Source organism: Agrilus planipennis, unplaced genomic scaffold (genome assembly GCF_000699045.2).
Source record: "Agrilus planipennis isolate EAB-ADULT unplaced genomic scaffold, Apla_2.0 scaffold130, whole genome shotgun sequence".
Lineage (NCBI taxonomy): Eukaryota > Metazoa > Arthropoda > Insecta > Coleoptera > Buprestidae > Agrilus > Agrilus planipennis.
In genome coordinates this window covers 410282-430223 of record NW_020438925.1, presented here as the reverse complement: position 1 = coordinate 430223, position 19942 = coordinate 410282, and the positions used below count along the sequence as shown (strand labels likewise).

Sequence of the window (19942 nt, the reverse complement as noted above, 5' to 3'; positions counted from 1 at the left end):
GTCCCCAAATTGCCCTTGACCTGCTATTCAAAAATCTGACAGAAATAAAAGACCTGTAAGTATACGTGAACTTCGTGAATCATACTTTAGTTATATTAAAACTATTACAGCAGTTTTTAGGGATCTGTACCCAAAGGATAAAACGGCACCTTATTACTAAGACACCGCTGTCCGTCCGTCCGTCCGTCCGTCTGTTACCAGGCGGTATCCCATGAAACGTGATACTTTGACAGTTGAAATTTTTACAGATGTATTTCTGTTGCCGCTATAACAACAAATACTAAAAATTTAACAGGCATAACAGGAGTCCGACTCCCACTTGGCTTGGTTTTATTGGTTGATTGAGAGAACTAATCAAGTTCGTCACATCATCATCATCATCATAAGGTCATCAGTCCTAAGACTGGTTGGACATGTACCTCCACTCTTTCCTATCCTGAGCTAAACTTCGCATTTCCTTAAAACTAGAACAGCCCACATCCTTAACTATTTGCGAACAGTAATCTAATCTAGGTCTACCTCTACCCCTCCTAATTCCTGTTTCTGCCTCTAATATGTCTCTGACTAGACCTTCATGCCTGAGAAGGTGTCCTACCAACCTATCTCGCCTATTTTTTATTGACTTCCATAGAGTCCTCTGTTCTCCTATTCTTTCCAATACCTCTTCATTTCTAACCTTTTCTACCCACGATATCCTCATCATCCGCCTATAACACCACATTTCGAACGCTTCTAACCTTTTCTTTTCCGCCGCTCCCACTGTCCATGTTTCACACCCGTACAACGCCGTGCTCCAAACATACACCTTTAACAACCTTTTTCGAATTTCTAAATTAACCGTTCGCGAGCATAGAAGTGACTTCTTTTTATTAAAGGCGACACGGCCCTGCGCTATCCTCTGCTTTATATCCCTACTACTCCTTCCATCCTCACTTACCTGACTTCCTAGGTATCCTAAGTTTGTCACATTATTGGAAAATTTATCTATTTATTTCGGTCGCCTCAATCCAACAGCTGTAGATTATGTCATGTAGGTACCTATTGTACCTAGAAAACCCTGACAATTATCTCTTCTTTCGGTAACTAATACAAAAAATGAAGCAAAAGTTTTAGGTTTGTTGGCAGAAGGAATATCTTGCTTAACAGTCAGATAGAAATCGAAAAAGAGCGAAAATCCAATCAATATTGGTTCCATTGTCATCATCCAAGACGACAATCTTCTTTCTCATCAGTGGCGTCTAGGTAGGGAAATACAAAGATATTAGCCTTACGCGAAATCGAAAAAAAGACAGCAATATGCACGTTAGCACGACATAATTAAAACATAGTATTTATGCTACCTTAAAAATACACAGATAAGCAAAATATTAAGAGCTACGTTATCGGTATGAAAAGCGTGAGCAAAAGCGCCGAGTATCGTCGGTTAATACGTACAAATTGTAGTTTCTAAATCGCCTTTTTGTTGGAATATATTACATGATTTTTAATCTTTTACAGTTAGGCTAAGATAATGTATTCATGACGTGCTTTTCTTAAATTAACATCAAAAAATCTATTGTATTATCTATCAATTTATTTTGTTGGGCATTCCTAAAAGTGGTCCTGCTATTCCCATTTCACCGATAATCTATCGGTTGGACCATTCCCTACGATTTACAAATTCCACTTTAAAGCACGGTATTTACTATCCTTTCCATTTTTTCCTTTTTTCACAAACCAAAAGTCACTTTTCTAAAAGATAGTCAATATCAAGTACTTATTCAAACATACACTCAAAGAATCACTTTTACACTATGTAATTTTTATATAAAGAGAAAATTCTTTATATATGATTTATTAATATAGGTGATGCAATATTCGCATGCTTCTTTTATCAGTAAATGTCGAACGCCAAATTTGTTTGAAACAATACACCTCTGATGTCCTCAATGATAATTCCATTACAATGGCTTAACAAAAAAAGATGAGTACATATTGCAAAATAAACGATAAAATAACTTTAGATATCACAATATTTTCGATGTTTATAATACGAAAAATACTAAATAAATCAGTATCCTTCGATCATTTAACTTGTGGATGCTATTTCTAATGCAAAACTACCCAATTTGACTTTATTTACCCACATCGATATTCCACCAACGGTAAGAACTGAATAATAATTATCATACAACCTCCTAAAAGATTTAATTAAAGTACACAGTATATTCAAATTTCAGTGGTCAGGCCACCATGAGGTCATTTTTATTAAGATTGAGCATCATCCTTCTGACACAGTCGTACAATTTATCTGAGAGTGCAACCTCCGAATGTACGCTAACTGGTAATTCTCTGGAAAATCTAACTTCAATATTGACCACATGCCAAGAGATATCGATAGCAAATCTTCAAGTACCCGCTGGAGAAACGCTCGCTTTATACGCTCAAAATGATTCAATCATAACTTTTGAGGGATGTATTACATTCGGATATAAAGAAATGACTAATTTTCTAGTAATCATTCACGGGAATAATATCACAGTTATTGGAGCTCCGGGACATTTAATTGATGGTGATGGAGCCAGATGGTGGGATACTTTCGGTAGTAATGGTGGGAGAAAAAAGCCTAGGTTCATTCAGTTTCAGCTTAAAAACTCATTGGTCAAAGGGTTGAACGTAAAAAATAGCCCGCAGCATTGTTTTTCAATATTTGAGAGTGAAAATGTGATCCTAACTGACATCACATTTGACTGTTTGGATGGCGACACACAAGGAGGTCATAATACGGACGCATTCGGCACAGGCTATTCAAAGAATGTAACAATTACGAATAGCACCGTCTATAATCAAGACGATTGTTTCGGCATAAATTCTGGAAGTGGCCACGTCTTTACAAATAATTTCTGCTACGGAGGTCATGGAATATCAATTGGATCTGTAGGAGGACGTGAAAATAATGTGGTTGAAAATATTCTTATAAAAAACAACACAGTTGTGAATTCTGAAAATGGAATTCGTATAAAAACGAATTACAATACCACAGGCATTGTAAGAAACATTACTTTTGAAGATATCACTATTGAAAATATTACCACGTATGGTTTTCTTGTTCGTGGTGATTATCGGAACGGTGGATCGGCTGGAAAACCCTCACCTGGATTCGAGTTATCCCATTTAACTTTCCGAAATATTCATGGTACAGTCCAAAGTGGAGGAACTAACGTGTACATTTTTCTTGCTGATGGAGTTGCTTCAAATTGGACAGTTGAAAATATTAAAATTGTTGGTGGACAAAGACGTGTTCGGTGTTCAGGAATTCCTAGCGATAGCAACTTTTCCTGCGAAGAACAAAACGGTGGCACTAAACAATATCTTTAATTTTTCTTATTAAGTATTAATATTTTTAGTTGTTCTGAGATAGTGCTTTTACTTGTATGTATACATAGATATATGTCTAACTTTGCTTTTGATCCCGATTTTCAGCAACGAGAAGAAAAATACCTTTATCTCACAATTCATAACTTGTTTAATTTGATGTGTGTAACCTGTTTAGATGTTTACCCTTAAAAGATTTAACAGATATAGTACATAATAGAATTAATTTGTGTAACGACGATAACAGCGAACTCATTTCATACTTGAAACTGCTATTTGATACTTGTATTAAATAGAACCATTCTACTTTCAATAACAAATTTTATAAATTAAAAGGTTACCTCCTTATGGGCTCTTCTTTATCACTTCTACTTGAAAATATTTATACGGATTTCTTGGAAAATATCATACTTTATACTTCAAAATCAATAATAAAACGGATCTTTAAATGATTCCGACAATCAGACAATTTGCTAAATATCCCAATATAGCTATTTATAAACCAACACAATTCACCATCGGAAAAGAGAGTAATAAAAAATTAAATTTCGTAGATTTAGAGATTACTCAAGGTCAACATAATAAACTTGAATTTAATATCTTTAGGAAATCTACCTTTATTGATACGATAATTCCGGCTACCTTCACCCATCCAAATAACATAAAACTTTGTGCCTTTTTTTGTGATTCACAGATTACTTTCAGTACCATTTTCAAATTTAAACTTTTAATACAATTAAAACAATAGCCTTAATACAAAAGTAATCGATGCAATCTTAAATAAGAAACGAAGATAACTACCAATTTACTAACTGCGGTTAGTGGAATTCGTCTTCAATAAACAGAAGTCACTTCTATGCTTGCGAACGGGTGCGAAACATGGACGTTGGGCGCGGTGGAAAAGAAAAGGTTAGAAGCGTTCGAAATGTGGTGTTACAGGTGAATGATGAGGATATCGTGAATAGAAAAGGTTAAAAAAGAAGAGGTATATTAGAAGGAATTGGAGAACGGAGGACTCTATGGAAGTATAAGCTTCGTCTTCAATCATTTTTGTAGCATATATTAACGAAAGATAATAGTCAATTGTTCATAGCACACTTTTTTTCAAAATTAGTAAAACTACCTATTTTAGATAAAAATTCGAACGTATTAAAAAAATCCAATAAAGCAATAGAAAATATTCAAATGGATCAAAAGAGGATAAATTATTCGTGTTTGAAGTTTTTAAACATCAGATAATTTTCTAAAATCTTTTCGTAGTAGATATTATTCTTCTAATTTTAAGACTCTTTATCTTTGTTATACCGTCCTACTTATCTATACTTAAAGTGCTAATATCGTACCTAATGAACAAGTTAATTTACGTCTTCTTCAATAGATATTAGGATTTATCTTTCGGTCTACTACAAGAGTTCCCCAAGAACCTAATCTTGAATCCTTATTGTTCATAATTTGTATCAATCCGGTAGCAAACATGACCATCGTGGTTCTTTTAGCTTTTGCAGATTATTTGAAATTATTTATGAAATACAATAAACGACGAGGTAAACGGTATCTGTAGTACAATCCTATATTTAATGGAACTCAATATGTTCAACAAAGTCAGATTACGTAGATGGATATCTGCTTGCTGAACTGATCGATGCAGAGCTCGCCATATGTTACCAAAATTAATCAAAGAATTTCTTGGTGGTGAAACCAACGTAGGTACCAAAACGTAGGTACCAAAAGGTTCATGGTGTTAATAATACCGAATTTGATAAGCAGTCACTCGTCACTCAGAGGACGATTACGTTTTATATCCTTTATTAGTGATAATAGATATTATTTAAACCTATCCGCTTCGGATTATTGCTCCTAAATCTAGTATAGAAGACTGTAGATATGGAGCCCAACCTTCATATGTAATAACGTGTGAAAACCGTCGAAAATAATTTCATAAAATAATAGAAAGCGCTGCCAGCGTTATGAATTCAATATTGATGTCTTGACGCATACTTGACAGTGAAATACATTTTTACCTATTTCTGTATATGAGAAATGAAAAATGTAAGGAAAAAGAGAACCACACCGTTTAAGTTCACCAGGTTTAAACACCTTCTTCAGAGTTTTTATTTGCTAAAAGTTTTTAAACCGTTCAATAAAATCGGATGAAATTTTCTAAAATACTAATCCTATTAAAGTTTAATCGGTCGCCATTATATTGTTTTGCGAATCTTTTGACGTTTCCCTGCATTCTTTACCTGATAAGTGCAATTTTCGGCCGCGTACTCCACAGCTAACTGATCGTGTGACATTGCCGAATACACAACCAAACCTACACTAAAACATTATTATTTACTGATTACTTATCAATCAATTAAAGTATTTATAATAAGATAACATGGAACGCACTTTTATGTTTGGCGAGAATGTTATAGATTAGAGAACGACAAAAGAATCGCTGGCCAAATGTAAAAATACACAGAAATGTTCCTTATAGTCTTCTTCTTTATTACTCTATCCCAAGGAACAAGTTTTTCAATATCTGATTTTTATATACATTAATTTTCATCTTATTAATAATCAGCTTTTCGATTATATGTACATAGGGGAAATTATTTACATAATGGCTTAATAATGTAGGTAATACAACATTCAAATACTTTTTTATCAGCAAATAACGAACGTCACATAAGATTGTAACAATACACATCTGATATGCTCAATGATAATCTTATTGTAATAATTAAATATAAAAAAAAATGAGTAAATATTGTAAAATTAATGATAAAATTACCTTATATATCACAATATTTTCGATGTAATTAATTTTTTAATAAATCAGTCTCGTGTGATCATTTAGCCTGTTGATACTATTTCTAATAGTGACGCAAGTTTTCCAAATCGGTTGCCCGCAAACGGTAAGAACGAATGCTCTATTGACACCAAATTAATTAACATAATCACTATATTCAAATTTCAGATATCGGGCCACCATGAGGTCATTTTTACTAACACTAAGCATCATTTTTCTAACACAATCGTACAATTTATCTGAGAGTGCAACCCCTGAATGTACGCTAACTGGCAATTCTCTGGAAAATGTAACTTCAGTACTGACCACATGCAAAGAGATCTCGATAGCAAATCTTCAAGTTCCTGCTGGCGAAACGCTCGCTTTACACGCTCAAAATGATTCCATTATAACATTCGAGGGAAACATTACATTCGGATACAAAGAAATGTTTGGTTATCTAATAATTATTCGAGGAAATAATATCACAGTTGTTGGAGCTCCGGGACATTTAATTGATGGTGGTGGAGCCAGATGGTGGGATGGTCTTGGTGGAAATGGTGGAAAAAGTAAACCAATGTTCATTCAGTTTCGGCTTAAAAACTCGTTGGTGAAAGGATTAAATGTGAAAAATAGCCCGCAGCATTGCTTAAGAATAATGTATAGTGAAAATGTGATTTTAACTGATATCACGTTTGACAATTTAGATGGCGACACACAAGGAGGCCATAACACGGATGCTTTTGGCATAGGATATTCAAAGAATGTAACAATTACGAATAGCACCGTCTATAATCAAGACGATTGTTTTGCTATAAATTCGGGAAGTGGACATGCTTTTACAAATAATTTCTGTTATGGAGGTCACGGAATATCAATTGGATCTGTTGGAGGACGTGATGACAATTTGGTCGAAAATATCTTTATAAAAAACAACACAGTTGTGAATTCTGAAAATGGAATTCGTATAAAAACTAATCACAACACCACAGGCATTGTTAGAAATGTTACTTACGAAGATATCACCATTGAAAATATTACAGATTACGGCTTTCTTATTCGAGGTGATTATCTGAACGGTGGACCTACTGGCGAACCCACACCTGGTTTTGAGTTATCTCACTTGACATTCCGAAATATTCATGGTACAGTTCAAAGTCGGGGAACTAACGTGTACGTTTTGCTATCCGATGGGGTAGCTTCTAATTGGACAGTTGAAAATATTAGAATTGTTGGTGGACAAAAGAAAGATGTCCGGTGTTTGGGAATTCCTAGTGATTGCAGTCTCTCCTGCGAAGACCATAACGGCGTTCCTTCACACTATGTCTCATTTTTCTTATTAAGTAGTTTAATGTTTTTAAATATTCTGCTATAATTCTTCTTGTATAATGCCAAAAAGCTTCTATCTATAAATTTTTAATTAATTAATTAATAATACTAAAGTAATGTCATTACCCAAATTGTCTGTTAAACGTCTACTCAATAGCCTGAGTTTGTCCTAAGAAACTCCTGTTTTACGCTTAACATTAGTCAACTTGCATGTGTGTATTCGTCTACGATTTTCAATAAACAAAAGTAAAACAGATCACACCACGTGTTACTATTTTTTCAATGATCATGATCAGGTTAAATTTGTAATTATTGTACCTAATTCTTATATATCTGTATGTGAAAACAAGAGATAGTAGTAATAACTATCAAATACCTTGCTAAATGTACGACGTGAATCGTAAGAGCGTTACAATGTTGTACAGGGTTGTGCGCTTCGTATTTCAATTTACGTGTAGGCAAGGACATTCTTAGTTTTGTATTTAAAAATTGGTAATATCTGCGAAACAGTATTGTATGAAAATAAATAAAAGTAAAACAAAAATACTAGCATGTAAGGGAAAAAATAGGTAAAGGCTGTTATTCAGTATTCTTCTTAGGACTTTTAGACATATATTTTCATCGATGGTCTGTTACATTTTCCTCATTTTGAAATTTCTTAATTCCGTTCTTTGAAATTGTTTTGTTTATTTCCGTCAGTGGGCTCATGTTCCACTTTTCTGCTAACAGCTTCTTTTTGTCGATTTTCAAACATTGCATTTTTTGCTTATAAAACTTTTCGATTTATATCGTATGATGTTGGAACCTAAATTTGTATAATTTTCTAGTCACAGTTTGCGTTTATTTTTAAGAAAAGGTATGGGACTCTGGTTGATATGCTTTTAAAGTAGTTAGTATTTGCATTTTTTTTACAATATTTGAATTTTACGTATAGAGAGAATTATTTACATAATGAGTCGTTTATGTAGGTTATATAATATTCAAATGCATTTTTTTATCAGTGAATGTCGAATGTTGTATTTTATTGTAATAGTATACATCTGATATCCTCAATATTGATCCCATTATAATCGTTAAACATAAAAAAATAAGTAAGTATTGCAAAACAAATGATAAAATCACTTTAAATATCACAATACTTTCGCCGTTATCAATTTAATAATAAATCAGTCTTACTTGAACATTTAACCTGTTGGTGCCATTTTTAATATAAAACCCACTAATTCGTATAAGTGATGCTGTTTTTCCACTTTTGCTGGTCGGCTGACAGTAAGTTTCAATAAAATGATTTATTGACACCAAATTAATACGTAAAACGTATGTACTATATTAAAATTTCAGTGATAAGGTCACCATGAAGTCATTTTTATTAACCTTGAACGTCATTTTTCTAATACAACCGTACAATTTTTCTGAGGGTGCAACCTCCGAATGTACGCTAACTGGTAATTCTCTGGAAAACCTAACTTCAATACTGACTACTTGTAAAGAAATCTCGATAGCAAATCTTCAAGTTCCTGCAAACGAAACGCTCGCTTTACACGCTCAGAATGATTCGATTATAACATTCGAGGGAAATATTACATTTGGATACAATGAAAGGACTGGTTTTCTGATGACTATTCGGGGAAATAATATCACAATTGTTGGAGCTCCGGGACATTTACTTGATGGTGGTGGAGCCAGATGGTGGGATGGTCTCGGTGGAAATGGTGGAAAGAGAAAGCCAAACTTCATTCAACTCCGGCTCAAAAACTCTTTGGTCAAAGGGTTAAATGTAAAAAATAGCCCCAAACATTGTTTTAGAATAAACTACAGCGAACATGTAATCTTAACTGATATCACATACGACAATATAGATGGCGACACACAAGGAGGTCACAATACGGATGGTTTCGGCATATCCAATTCAAAGAACGTAACAATTACAAATTGCATCGTATTTAATCAGGACGACTGCTTCGCCATAATTTCGGGAAGTGGGCATGTTTTTACAAATAATTTCTGTTATGGAGGTCATGGAATATCAATTGGATCTGTCGGAGGACGTGATAACAATGTCGTCGAAAATATCTTTATTAAAAACAACACAGTTGTGAATTCTGAAAATGGAATTCGTATAAAAACCAACTACAACACCACGGGCATTGTTACAAATGTTACTTATGAAGATATCACCATTGAAAATATTACCGATTACGGTTTCCTTATTCGTGGGGATTATTTGAACGGTGGACCGACTGGAGAGCCCACGCGTGGTTTCGAGTTATCCCATTTAACCTTCCGAAATATTCGTGGTACAGTTCAAAGTGGGGGAACTAATGTATACGTTTTGCTATCCAATGGGGTAGCTTCAAACTGGACAGTGGAAAATATTAAAATTGTTGGTGGACTCAAAAAAGATGTTCAGTGTTTAGGAATTCCTAGCGATTGTAATCTTTCCTGCAAAGACCATAACGGTGGTACTTCGCAATATCTCTCATTATTCTTGTTAAGTACTTTAAAATTTTTAATTGTTTTGCGATAGTGGTTTTTCTTGTATATCAAAAAATTTCATTTGTTTTGCGTCTACTCAATGAAGTCTGAATTTGTCCTAAAAATCTGCTGTTTTACGTCTAATACTAATGTTTGTCAGTTATTTTGTCTACTATTTTCAGTAAAGAGTAGAAAACTAGATTTCACTTCGTCTGTTATTGTTCTTCCAACGAACAAAATCAGATTTTGTACTGTAAATGTATTTATGCTTTTTTTTAATCGTTACTGTTTTAATTGCTTTATGTATTTCATTCTCCTACAGAATGGAAATGTAAATTAATTTGAAATACCTTAATAAGACCGTAAAGGGACTTGTCTAACACTTGAGATACTTCAGTAGCAGCAAATATCCATTAGATGGTGATACACTAGCTCCATTTTGATATAATGTACTCCTTACCTGAAATACTTATAACGACTATTACAATTCACTTGAGCGATATACATCTGATACAATAAACGAAATATTAAGGCAATTTAACTCAGTTGTCTTACATATGAATATTAAAATGCTAGGTGTAATTGCAGCAACGCATTAAACAAACATTAACATTAAATATGAAGCTTCAGGTAACTCCCTACTGAAATACGTGAAAGCTTTTGAATCCAAATCTCTGTAAAATAGATTAACACGCAGTGTCAAACATCCGGCGGCATGGCCTAGTGGTTCAGGACGTTGCTTACATTCAAGAGAACGCCGGTTCGATTCCGTATCCGTCAGCTTTGGTCAGTTTTACTGTGGTTTCCTTAAATCACTTAGGCAAATGCTGAGGCAGTAATATTCCACAGATAATCTGTCATTCTCTTCTGTCTTAATTTTTGTTCGTCTTATCTTTCTCACCCGAACCACCACCCACCCATTTCCACGATTCCTGAAAGCAGGCTGAAGAGGGCCTTCCGCCCTACCTTCCGGCGTAGTCCGGAGGGAATGACCGCCCACCAGCATTACTGGCTGGTGGGAATGAAACACCCAAAAGTTTTTTTTGTTTTTTATATTGAATCAGCATCAATATCGTTCAAACCATCTTCGAGTTATCTTTATCTGTCGAACTTTTGTCAATCTCAATTTCCTTATTTTCAGTTATCAATAACAGTAATACTATAGTTAACCATCTCAATTAAGTTAAGTCAGTTTGTGTATAGTGTAAATACGTTATTAAATGTATATACCATAAAAAAAGACTATCATTCCATTTCAAAATCAACACAATCTACATTAAGCAAAACTACCCTAATCGTAGTAAAATATTGTTAGGGATAAAAACAAACTTCAATGTTGAATATTTTTAAATGTTTTGCGGTAGTGCGTTTTCTATTATGCTAATGAGCTCCATTATATAAACTCTAATATAATTTAATTAAGTAAATTAACTACCCATGTCTTCTTGTAAACGTCTACTCAATAGTCTAAATTTGTCCTAAGAAACTCCTGTTTTACGCTCGACATTAGTAAACTTATAAGTGAGTTTTCGTCTACGATTTTCAATAAACAGAAGAAAAACAGATTACACTATTTGTTATTATTTTCCAGATCAGATCAGGTTTAATTTGTAATTATTGTAGCTAATTTTTATTAGACAATTATTTTCATCGATGGTCTGTCACATTTTCTCCATTTTGAAATTCCTTAAATTCCTTCTTATGGTTTTCGATATCGTTTTGTTTATTTCCCTCAGTAGGTACATGTTCCTTCTTTCTTCTAATAGCATTTTCGTATTTAAACTTAGCTTGTCCTCTTTGTTCACTTTCAAACATTGCATTTATGGCTTATAAAACTTTTTGACTTTTGCTCAATAGCGCCTGATATTGGACCGTAAATTTGTATAATTTTGTACCAGCAGTGTAGGTTTATTTTTAAAGAGAGGTACGTTACTCTGGTCGATATGCTTTTAAAGTAGTTAATACTATTTGAAATTCTTTTGCATAGGAAAAAACAAACTCCACTATACGACTAATCTTCATTCTTTTTTATAATGGTAAAAATAACTGGACTTAATGTTTGTAAACTTTCAGTACGTTTCTTGAATCTACTTATTTTTAGTAAGTATGTATATCCTATAAAAGAACATAGGACTCTGAAACCTTCTCAGACATGAAGGTCTAGTAAGAGGCAGAAACAGGAGTTAGGAGGGGTAGAGGTAAACTTAGATTAGATTACTGTTCGTAAATAGTTAAGGATGTGGGTTGTTCTAGTTTTAGGGAAATGCGAAGTTTAGCTCAGGGTAGGAAAGAGTGGAGGTACGTGTCCAACCAGTCTTAGGACTGACGACCTTATAATGATGATGATGTCCTATTTGTTATTTACCATATCATTCTCTAGTTCCGTAAAGCATTCATATGTGAATTAGGCTTTTGGTTTTGCAAGTTCTAATATATGTTCCCCTTTTTATTCCCGCGGGGGGGTTGTCGACAAATAAAACGCCACACTTACTAAGCGAATTAGTGAGTTTAATGTTCAGCCGTCATCAGACGCTGACCATAGCCGCTCTCTCAGAGCCAGACACCACGATGCTTTGTTTTGATTCACCCCGGGTATATTATTTTTCCAGTATCAACTATATCTAAGGGACGTTCCGCTATCCACCACCTAGGAGAGGCGCTCAACGAAGGACTAACAACCTCACACGAAACGACAAAAATAGACAGTCCTGTATAATCAAAGGATTGGAAATAACCCGTAGCCAAATGCTACAATATAGAAAAATATCTTTTTAGTGTTCTCCCTTATCCCAAGGAATAGGTTTTACAATATTTGAATTTTACGTATAGAAGGAATTATTTACATAATGAGCCATTAATGTAGGTTATGTAATATTCAAATGCTGTTCTTTATCAGTGAATGCCGAACGTAGCATTTGATTGTAACGATATACATCTCATATCCTCAATACTAATCCTATTATAATTGTTAAACATAAAAAAATAAGTAAGTATTGCAAAATAAATGATAAAATCGCTTTAAATATCACAATACTTTCGCTGTTATCAATTTATTAATAAATCAGTCTTACATGAACATTTTACCTGTTGGTGCTATTTTTAATATAAAACGCACCAATTCGTATAAGTGATGCTGTTTTCCTATTTCGCTGGTCGACCAACGGTATGTTCTACTAGAATACTTTATTGACACCAAATTAATTATGTACTATATTTAAATTTCAGTGATAATGGTCACCGTGAGGTCATTTTTATTAACTTTGAACGTAATTTTTCTAACACAACCGTACAATTTTTCTGAGAGTGCAACCGCCGAATGTACGCTAACTGGCAATTCTCTGGAAAATTTATCTTCAATATTAACAACTTGCAAAGAAATCTCAATAGCAAATCTTCAAGTTCCTGCAAACGAAACGCTCGCTTTGCATGCCCAAAATGATTCGATTATAACATTCGAGGGAAATATTACCTTCGGATACAATGAAAGGACTGGTTTTCTGATGACTATTCGGGGAAATAATATCACAGTTGTTGGAGCTCCGGGACATTTACTTGATGGTGGTGGAGCCAGATGGTGGGACGGTCTCGGTGGAAATGGTGGAAAGAGAAAGCCATACTTCGTACAGCTCCGGCTCAAAAACTCTTTGCTCATAGGATTAAATGTAAAAAATACCCCAAAACATTGTTTTAGAATATACTACAGCGAAGATGTGATCCTAACTGATATTACATATAACAATTTAGATGGCGACACACAAGGAGGTCACAATACTGACGCTTTCGGCATATCCAATTCAAAGAACATAACAATTACGAATTGCATCGTATTTAATCAGGACGACTGTATTGCCATAATGTCAGGAAGTGGGCATGTTATTACAAATAATTTCTGTTATGGAGGTCATGGAATATCGATTGGATCTGTCGGAGGACGTGATAACAATGTCGTCAAAAATATCTTTATAAAAAACAACACTGTTGTGAATTCTGAAAATGGAATTCGTATAAAAACCAATTACAACACCACGGGCATTGTTACAAATGTTACTTTTGATGATATCACTATTGAAAATATTACCGATTACGGTTTTCTTATTCGTGGAGATTATTTGAACAGTGGACCGACTGGAAATCCCACACGTGGTTTCGAGCTGTCTCATTTAAACTTCCGAAATATTCATGGCACAGTCCAAAGTGGGGGAACTAACGTATATGTTTTGCTATCCAATGGGGTAGCTTCAAACTGGACAGCTGAAGATATTAAAATTGTTGGTGGACTCAAAAAGGATGTTCAGTGTTTAGGAATTCCTAGCGACTGCGGCCTTTCCTGCAAAGATCATAACGGTGGTCCTTCGCAATATCTCTCATTATTCTTGTTAAGTACTTTAATATTTTTAATTGTTTTGCGATAGTGTTTTTTTTTGTATATCAAAAAATTTCATTTGTTTTGCGTCTACTCAATGAAGTCTGAATTTGTCCTAAAAATCTGCTGTTTTACGTCTAATACTAATGTTTGCAAACTTTCCTGCAAAGACCATAACGGTGGTCCTTCCCAATATGTCTCAATTTTCTTATTAAGTACATTATTACTTTTAATTGTTTTGCGATAGTGTTTTTCCTTATATGTCGAAAAATTTCATTTGTTTTACGTCTACGCAATGAAGTATGGATTTGTCCTAAGAATCCTCTGTTTTACGTCTAATATTAAAGTTTCTCAGTTATTTTGTCTACTATTTTCAGTAAAGAGTAGAAAACTAGATTTCATATAATCTGTTATTGTTCTTCCAACGAACAAAATCAGATTTTGTACTATAAAGGTATTTATGTTTTTCTTTTAATCATTACTATTTTAATTGCTGCATGTATTTCAGTCTCCTACAAAGTGTAAAAGCAAATTAGTTTGAAATACCTTAGTAGGACCTTAAAGAGACTTGTCTAAAATTTAAAATACTTCAGTAGCAGCAAATACCTATCAAATTGTGATATACCACCTCTATATTTTGATATAATATACTCCTTACCTGAAATACTTGTAATGACCGTTATAACTAAATTGAGGGCCATACATCTGATACTGTAAACGAAATTATAAAGCAATTTAAGTCAGTTGTCTTACATATTAATATTAAAAGATTAGGTGTAAATGCAGCATCGCTTGAAACACACATTAACTTTGAATATGAAGCTTCAGATTACTCCTTACTCATTTACGTGAAAGCTTTTGAATATGAATCTCTGCAAAATAGATGAACACGTAGTGTCAACGGCCGAGCAGCATGACCTAGAGGTTCAGTCCTTAACTTAGCCTTCGGGAAGACGCCGGTTCGTTTCCGGATTCGTCTGCCTTGATCCAAGTTATTCTGTGGTTTTGTTGGATCAATTAGCCAAATGCTGGTGCAATAATACTCCACATATAATCTTTCATTCTCTTCTGTCATTATTTCGCCCGTCTCATGTTTCCGCCCGAACAACCACCCACCCATTCCCACGATTCCTAAAAAGAGGCTGAAGAAGGCCTTCAGCCCCACCTTCCGGCGTAGTCCGGAAAGACTGCCCGCCAGCCAGCATTATTGTGTGGCATTACTTCCTAAAGGAGTTATGCGAAAATGGTCGGGCAGTCGGACACGTCAACTTTAGTATAGAGTGGGAAGTTTTCGTATCATAGATTTATGACAATCTGGACAGTACAAGAATCACCAAAAGTTCCAATGAGGGGGAGATCGATACGTGACATTAAAGGTTACTAGAGACACCTTATAGTGATATCAAAATTTGTTACGTTGGAAGCACCTATTGGCGACTGAATTATTTACTTATGTGCGAATACTGTTTCCTAGTTAAAATAAGATTTCAATTCAATTATTTGAATCCTCTGTAGTCAAATTTTTGCTGATAAATTGACACGCTAAACGTAGCCTTTCTGCGAAATACCTATCTACTTAAAGGTAAAAACTATTTAATGCAATATCGATATGATACTAAGATTGTGATAAGAGACATCAATCTTTTGTTGATGATGAATGATCGAGAATAGTTATGTCGGTTTTAGTTTAAAGGAGGAAAAAAAATACTAACTTGGGCAGATTAAAAATTTATATATGGCAGTTGCAATTGTTTTGCATGTTAATAGAGATGTTGATCACTCAATCAAGTTTTTTGAAGATGACTTCTTTAAGGTACCAAAATGTGATGTGACTCTTGGTAAAAACAGTGAAATTAGAATTTCTACCATCTGAAAGTTTTTTTAAATGAAAAAATAATTAATAGTAACAGAATTAAAAATTACTTTATCATAAGAGATTATAACGTATTAATCTTATCGTTGAAGAGTGATAATGAATCAGGAGAACTACTAAATATCTATTATGTTGGTGACTATTCGTACATTGCAATCTTTTGATCAATAACAAGGTAAAATAATATTGGTGGTTTTCATCTAGCTGAATGTTAAAACTTATGTTAACCTCCATGCAATAACATCTGATCACCTTTCCATTTTCTTTGGATTTAATATAGAAATAATTGTACTGATTATGACAAAATAAATTACGGCAAGCCAATAGAAGCATTTAGGCACGTTAACATTCATAAATATTAAAATACCATTGTTGATTATGAGCTAGCAATAATTCTGTTTATTGAAGACGTCAGGACTTCAACAAAAAAGGTAACGTGAAAATAAAAGTAAAAAAAAAAGAAAACGTAAACCTTGGATAACCAAAGGTATTTTATAATAAATGTGGTATAAACAGCTTTTACACAATTCACCTTTCATGAGGAATGAATTTGCCTACTACGTATGAAAAAATCGTAAAAGAAAGTATAATTACAATTCAAAAGGAATAATATCCTGAAAAAGGCAAATTTTAAAAGTAGAAAAGCATCATAAAAGTCTACCTAAAATCGTAAGTAGATTCAAAACTGTCATAATACACAGGATATTCCATTTAAAATAACGAAGTCGGTATAACCAGAAATGCTACATAGATGCCGTTATTTTAATTGAGGAGAGCATACCCAATAACGCTATTGTCCTTTTCAAAACTTGAAACGAAGTAGTTTCCGAACTATTCTAATGAGTACTTACCGTGAAACACCCTGTATATTTATTACTTATATAAAATATGGTACAGCAAGCGGGACCGGTCGAACTTGCATTAGTGGCATTGTGTTTCCTTAAATTTTCATTTCAGATCAGTCAGCCATCATCTCCTATTATTTTTCTCCATTTCTTTCCTTGACTTCGTTGGAACATCGGTATCCCTATATTTTCTGAAATTATTTATTTTAACTTTATCGTATTTTTTTCAGTTATGCCTCGGTTAGCCATTTTAAGCTGATATCGTGGTCAACCACCTCTAAGTACATTATTTTTAATGGAATGAGCCCTAAATAATGAAATAATTGGAAACAACCTCTGCTCAAATGATACAAAACAGGAAAATATTGTTCTCCTTGCATCAGTTAGTTTTAATATTTTTTTTGTTCATTACAGATAGATTTGCTTATAATTATTCAACCTATTTTATTTTATTATATTAGAAATTTCCATAATTTTAAGTGCATACAAGGGTCTAATATCTCTTGAATGTTCTTTTTCCAACAATAACATTTGGTCCCAATGGTCAGGTTCTGCGAAGGTTTTCGACGGCAACCTCCTTTGTTAATTTTATTATCGATGTTCTTCAATCGTATGCAGGTTACAGGAATTTCATAGCTCGAGGCAGAGTCACACCTTGTTAAGTTTTTCCCCTTATCAACTTCTAGCTCGTATTCACTTGTTGTATACCATGTATTGGTGGTGGCACCAGAACAATTTTTGATTTTGTCACATAATTTAGAGTTAGTTACGTTTTGTCCTTTTTCTTGTTCTCTTGCGTTTTTAATTCATATTTTTTTCGTTGTGCCTTTAATTATAATCCATTATTTCATAGTTAATAAAATTCATTTATAAATAAAGTCTGTATAGTTGTAATGTTTTATATCGAGTTTCATTCGCTCCGTTAAAACCAGCATTTTGAGGAAGTACTGCTCGTGATTTCACGGCAAGCACGTCTTATTCCTAGGAATAAGTTATACAATATTGTTTTCTATACAAATAAAGTTATTTGTGTATCATATTATTTATAAATACATAATAAATCATTAATGTAATATACTGCGGAAACGCATTTTTTTATCAATGAATATCATATTTGATGAATTACAACAAAACACTTCTAATATCCTTTTTAAAACTATATTATCTATGCACTATAGATTTTATCATTTTATTGACCAATTTATCTTATCTGATCATATATCCATACTTTTAAAATAAAGCCCACTAATTTGTATTGTAATTATGCCAGTTTCATACTCCGCTGGTCCGTCAACGGTAAGAACTGAAAATTTATCTGCCTATCAAATTTAACCTATTAAAAATTAAAAGGCTGCTTTATTGAATTTAATTAATAAATTTTTTAATTCAAATTCTAGTATTTAGACCACCATGAGGTTATCATTATTAACTCTGAGCATCATTCTTCTAATAGAATCATACAATTTTTCTGAGAGTGCAACCTCCGAATGTACGCTAACTGGTAATTCTCTGGAAAATCTAAGTTCAATATTAACCACTTGCAAAGAAATCTCGATAGTAAATCTTCATGTTCCTGCTGGAGAAACACTTGCTTTAAACGCTCAAGATAATACGATTATAACATTCCAGGGAATGATTACATTTGGATACAAGGAGATGAGTGGCTTTCTAATAACTATTCGAGGGAACAATATCACAGTTGTTGGAGCTCCGGGACATTTACTTGATGGTGATGGAGTCAGATGGTGGGATGGTCTCGGTGGTAATGGTGGGAAAAATAAGCCAAAATTCATTCAGTTTCGGTTGACAAACTCTATTGTCAAAGGGTTGAATGTAAAAAATAGTCCAAAGCATTGTTTTACTATAACCAACAGCGAAAATGTAATTCTAACTGATATCACATATAACAATTTAGATGGAGACACACAAGGAGGTCACAATACTGACGCCTTCGACACATCCAATTCAAAGAATGTAACAATTACGAATAGTGTCGTTTTCAATCAAGACGATTGTCTCGCCATAAATTCGGGAAGTGGTCACGCGTTCACAAATAATTACTGTTATGGAGGTCATGGAATATCAATCGGATCTGTTGGAGGACGTACGAATAATGTCGTTGAAAATATCCTCATAAAAAATAACACAATTGTGAATTCTGAAAATGGAGTTCGTATAAAAACCAATTACAACACCACAGGCATTGTTACAAATGTTACATATGAAGATATCACCATTGAAAATATTACCGATTACGGTTTTCTTATTCGTGGTGATTATCTCAACGGTGGACCGACTGGACAGCCCACGCGTGGTTTCGAGTTATCCCATTTAACATTCCGAAATATTCGTGGTACAGTTCAAAGTAAGGGAACCAACGTATACATTTTGCTATCGGATGGAGTAGCTTCAAACTGGACTGTTGAAAATATTGGAATTGTTGGTGGACTCAAAAGGGATGTCCGGTGTTTAGGAATTCCTAGCGATAGTAACTTTTCCTGCGAAGACCATAACGGTGTTCATTCACCATATGTTTCGTTTTTCTTATTAAGTACTCTAGTATTTTTGATTTTTCTGCGATAATGCATAAGTATAAATATATATTAGGAAATAATTTATTTTATTCAACGAGACATTAATGTACTATACTTTTTTTTCATTATTTTTGACTATTGTTGAGCTTATCCAAATTTGGACTGTGGGTATCTTTGTCGGTGGTGCACTGTACTTCCCACATGACCTTTAGGTTAACCTTTACTCAAAATTTTAAACACATTAGAACATTGTTATGTATAACAATAGCCAAAGTAGTTTGATAAATATAATAAATATTGTCAAAACTGAAATCACAATAGTTGATAAATAAGTTGAAAATACAATAAGCGTTTTTTAAAAGCATTTATTGACTAATATTTCACCTAAATAAA

The 19942-nt window shown here is 33.6% G+C and overlaps 5 protein-coding genes across 7 annotated transcripts; all 5 read left to right on the top strand.

Moving 5' to 3' along the window:
- Positions 1-1833: 1833 nt before the first annotated feature.
- LOC108736534 (probable endopolygalacturonase B) lies at positions 1834-3493 on the top strand. Of its 2 annotated transcripts, none has more exons than XM_018468996.1 (2): positions 1834-2144; positions 2204-3493. In XM_018468996.1, the coding sequence occupies exon 2, from the start codon at positions 2233-2235 to the stop codon at positions 3355-3357; it is 1125 nt and encodes a 374-aa protein (XP_018324498.1). In that variant the 5' UTR covers positions 1834-2144; positions 2204-2232; the 3' UTR covers positions 3358-3493. The 2 variants fall into 2 exon arrangements, with proteins under 2 accessions (XP_018324498.1, XP_018324497.1); XM_018468995.1 differs by having other exon boundaries at positions 1839-2144; positions 2220-3493.
- Positions 3494-6160: 2667 nt separating this feature from the next.
- Positions 6161-7718, top strand: LOC108736530 (probable endopolygalacturonase B). The gene is made up of 2 exons (XM_018468988.1): positions 6161-6257; positions 6320-7718. The coding sequence occupies exon 2, from the start codon at positions 6333-6335 to the stop codon at positions 7503-7505; it is 1173 nt and encodes a 390-aa protein (XP_018324490.1). The 5' UTR covers positions 6161-6257; positions 6320-6332; the 3' UTR covers positions 7506-7718.
- A 903-nt stretch (positions 7719-8621) lies between these two features.
- Positions 8622-10475, top strand: LOC108736529 (polygalacturonase-like). Of its 2 annotated transcripts, none has more exons than XM_018468986.1 (2): positions 8622-8728; positions 8801-10475. In XM_018468986.1, the coding sequence occupies exon 2, from the start codon at positions 8814-8816 to the stop codon at positions 9984-9986; it is 1173 nt and encodes a 390-aa protein (XP_018324488.1). In that variant the 5' UTR covers positions 8622-8728; positions 8801-8813; the 3' UTR covers positions 9987-10475. The 2 variants fall into 2 exon arrangements, with proteins under 2 accessions (XP_018324488.1, XP_018324489.1); XM_018468987.1 differs by having other exon boundaries at positions 8795-10475.
- Positions 10476-12988: 2513 nt separating this feature from the next.
- LOC108736525 (polygalacturonase-like) lies at positions 12989-14381 on the top strand. Its single transcript, XM_025974014.1, has 2 exons — positions 12989-13097; positions 13160-14381. The coding sequence occupies exon 2, from the start codon at positions 13165-13167 to the stop codon at positions 14344-14346; it is 1182 nt and encodes a 393-aa protein (XP_025829799.1). The 5' UTR covers positions 12989-13097; positions 13160-13164; the 3' UTR covers positions 14347-14381.
- A 3845-nt stretch (positions 14382-18226) lies between these two features.
- LOC108736527 (probable endopolygalacturonase B) lies at positions 18227-19913 on the top strand. Its single transcript, XM_018468983.1, has 2 exons — positions 18227-18311; positions 18413-19913. The coding sequence occupies exon 2, from the start codon at positions 18426-18428 to the stop codon at positions 19596-19598; it is 1173 nt and encodes a 390-aa protein (XP_018324485.1). The 5' UTR covers positions 18227-18311; positions 18413-18425; the 3' UTR covers positions 19599-19913.
- Positions 19914-19942: the final 29 nt, after the last annotated feature.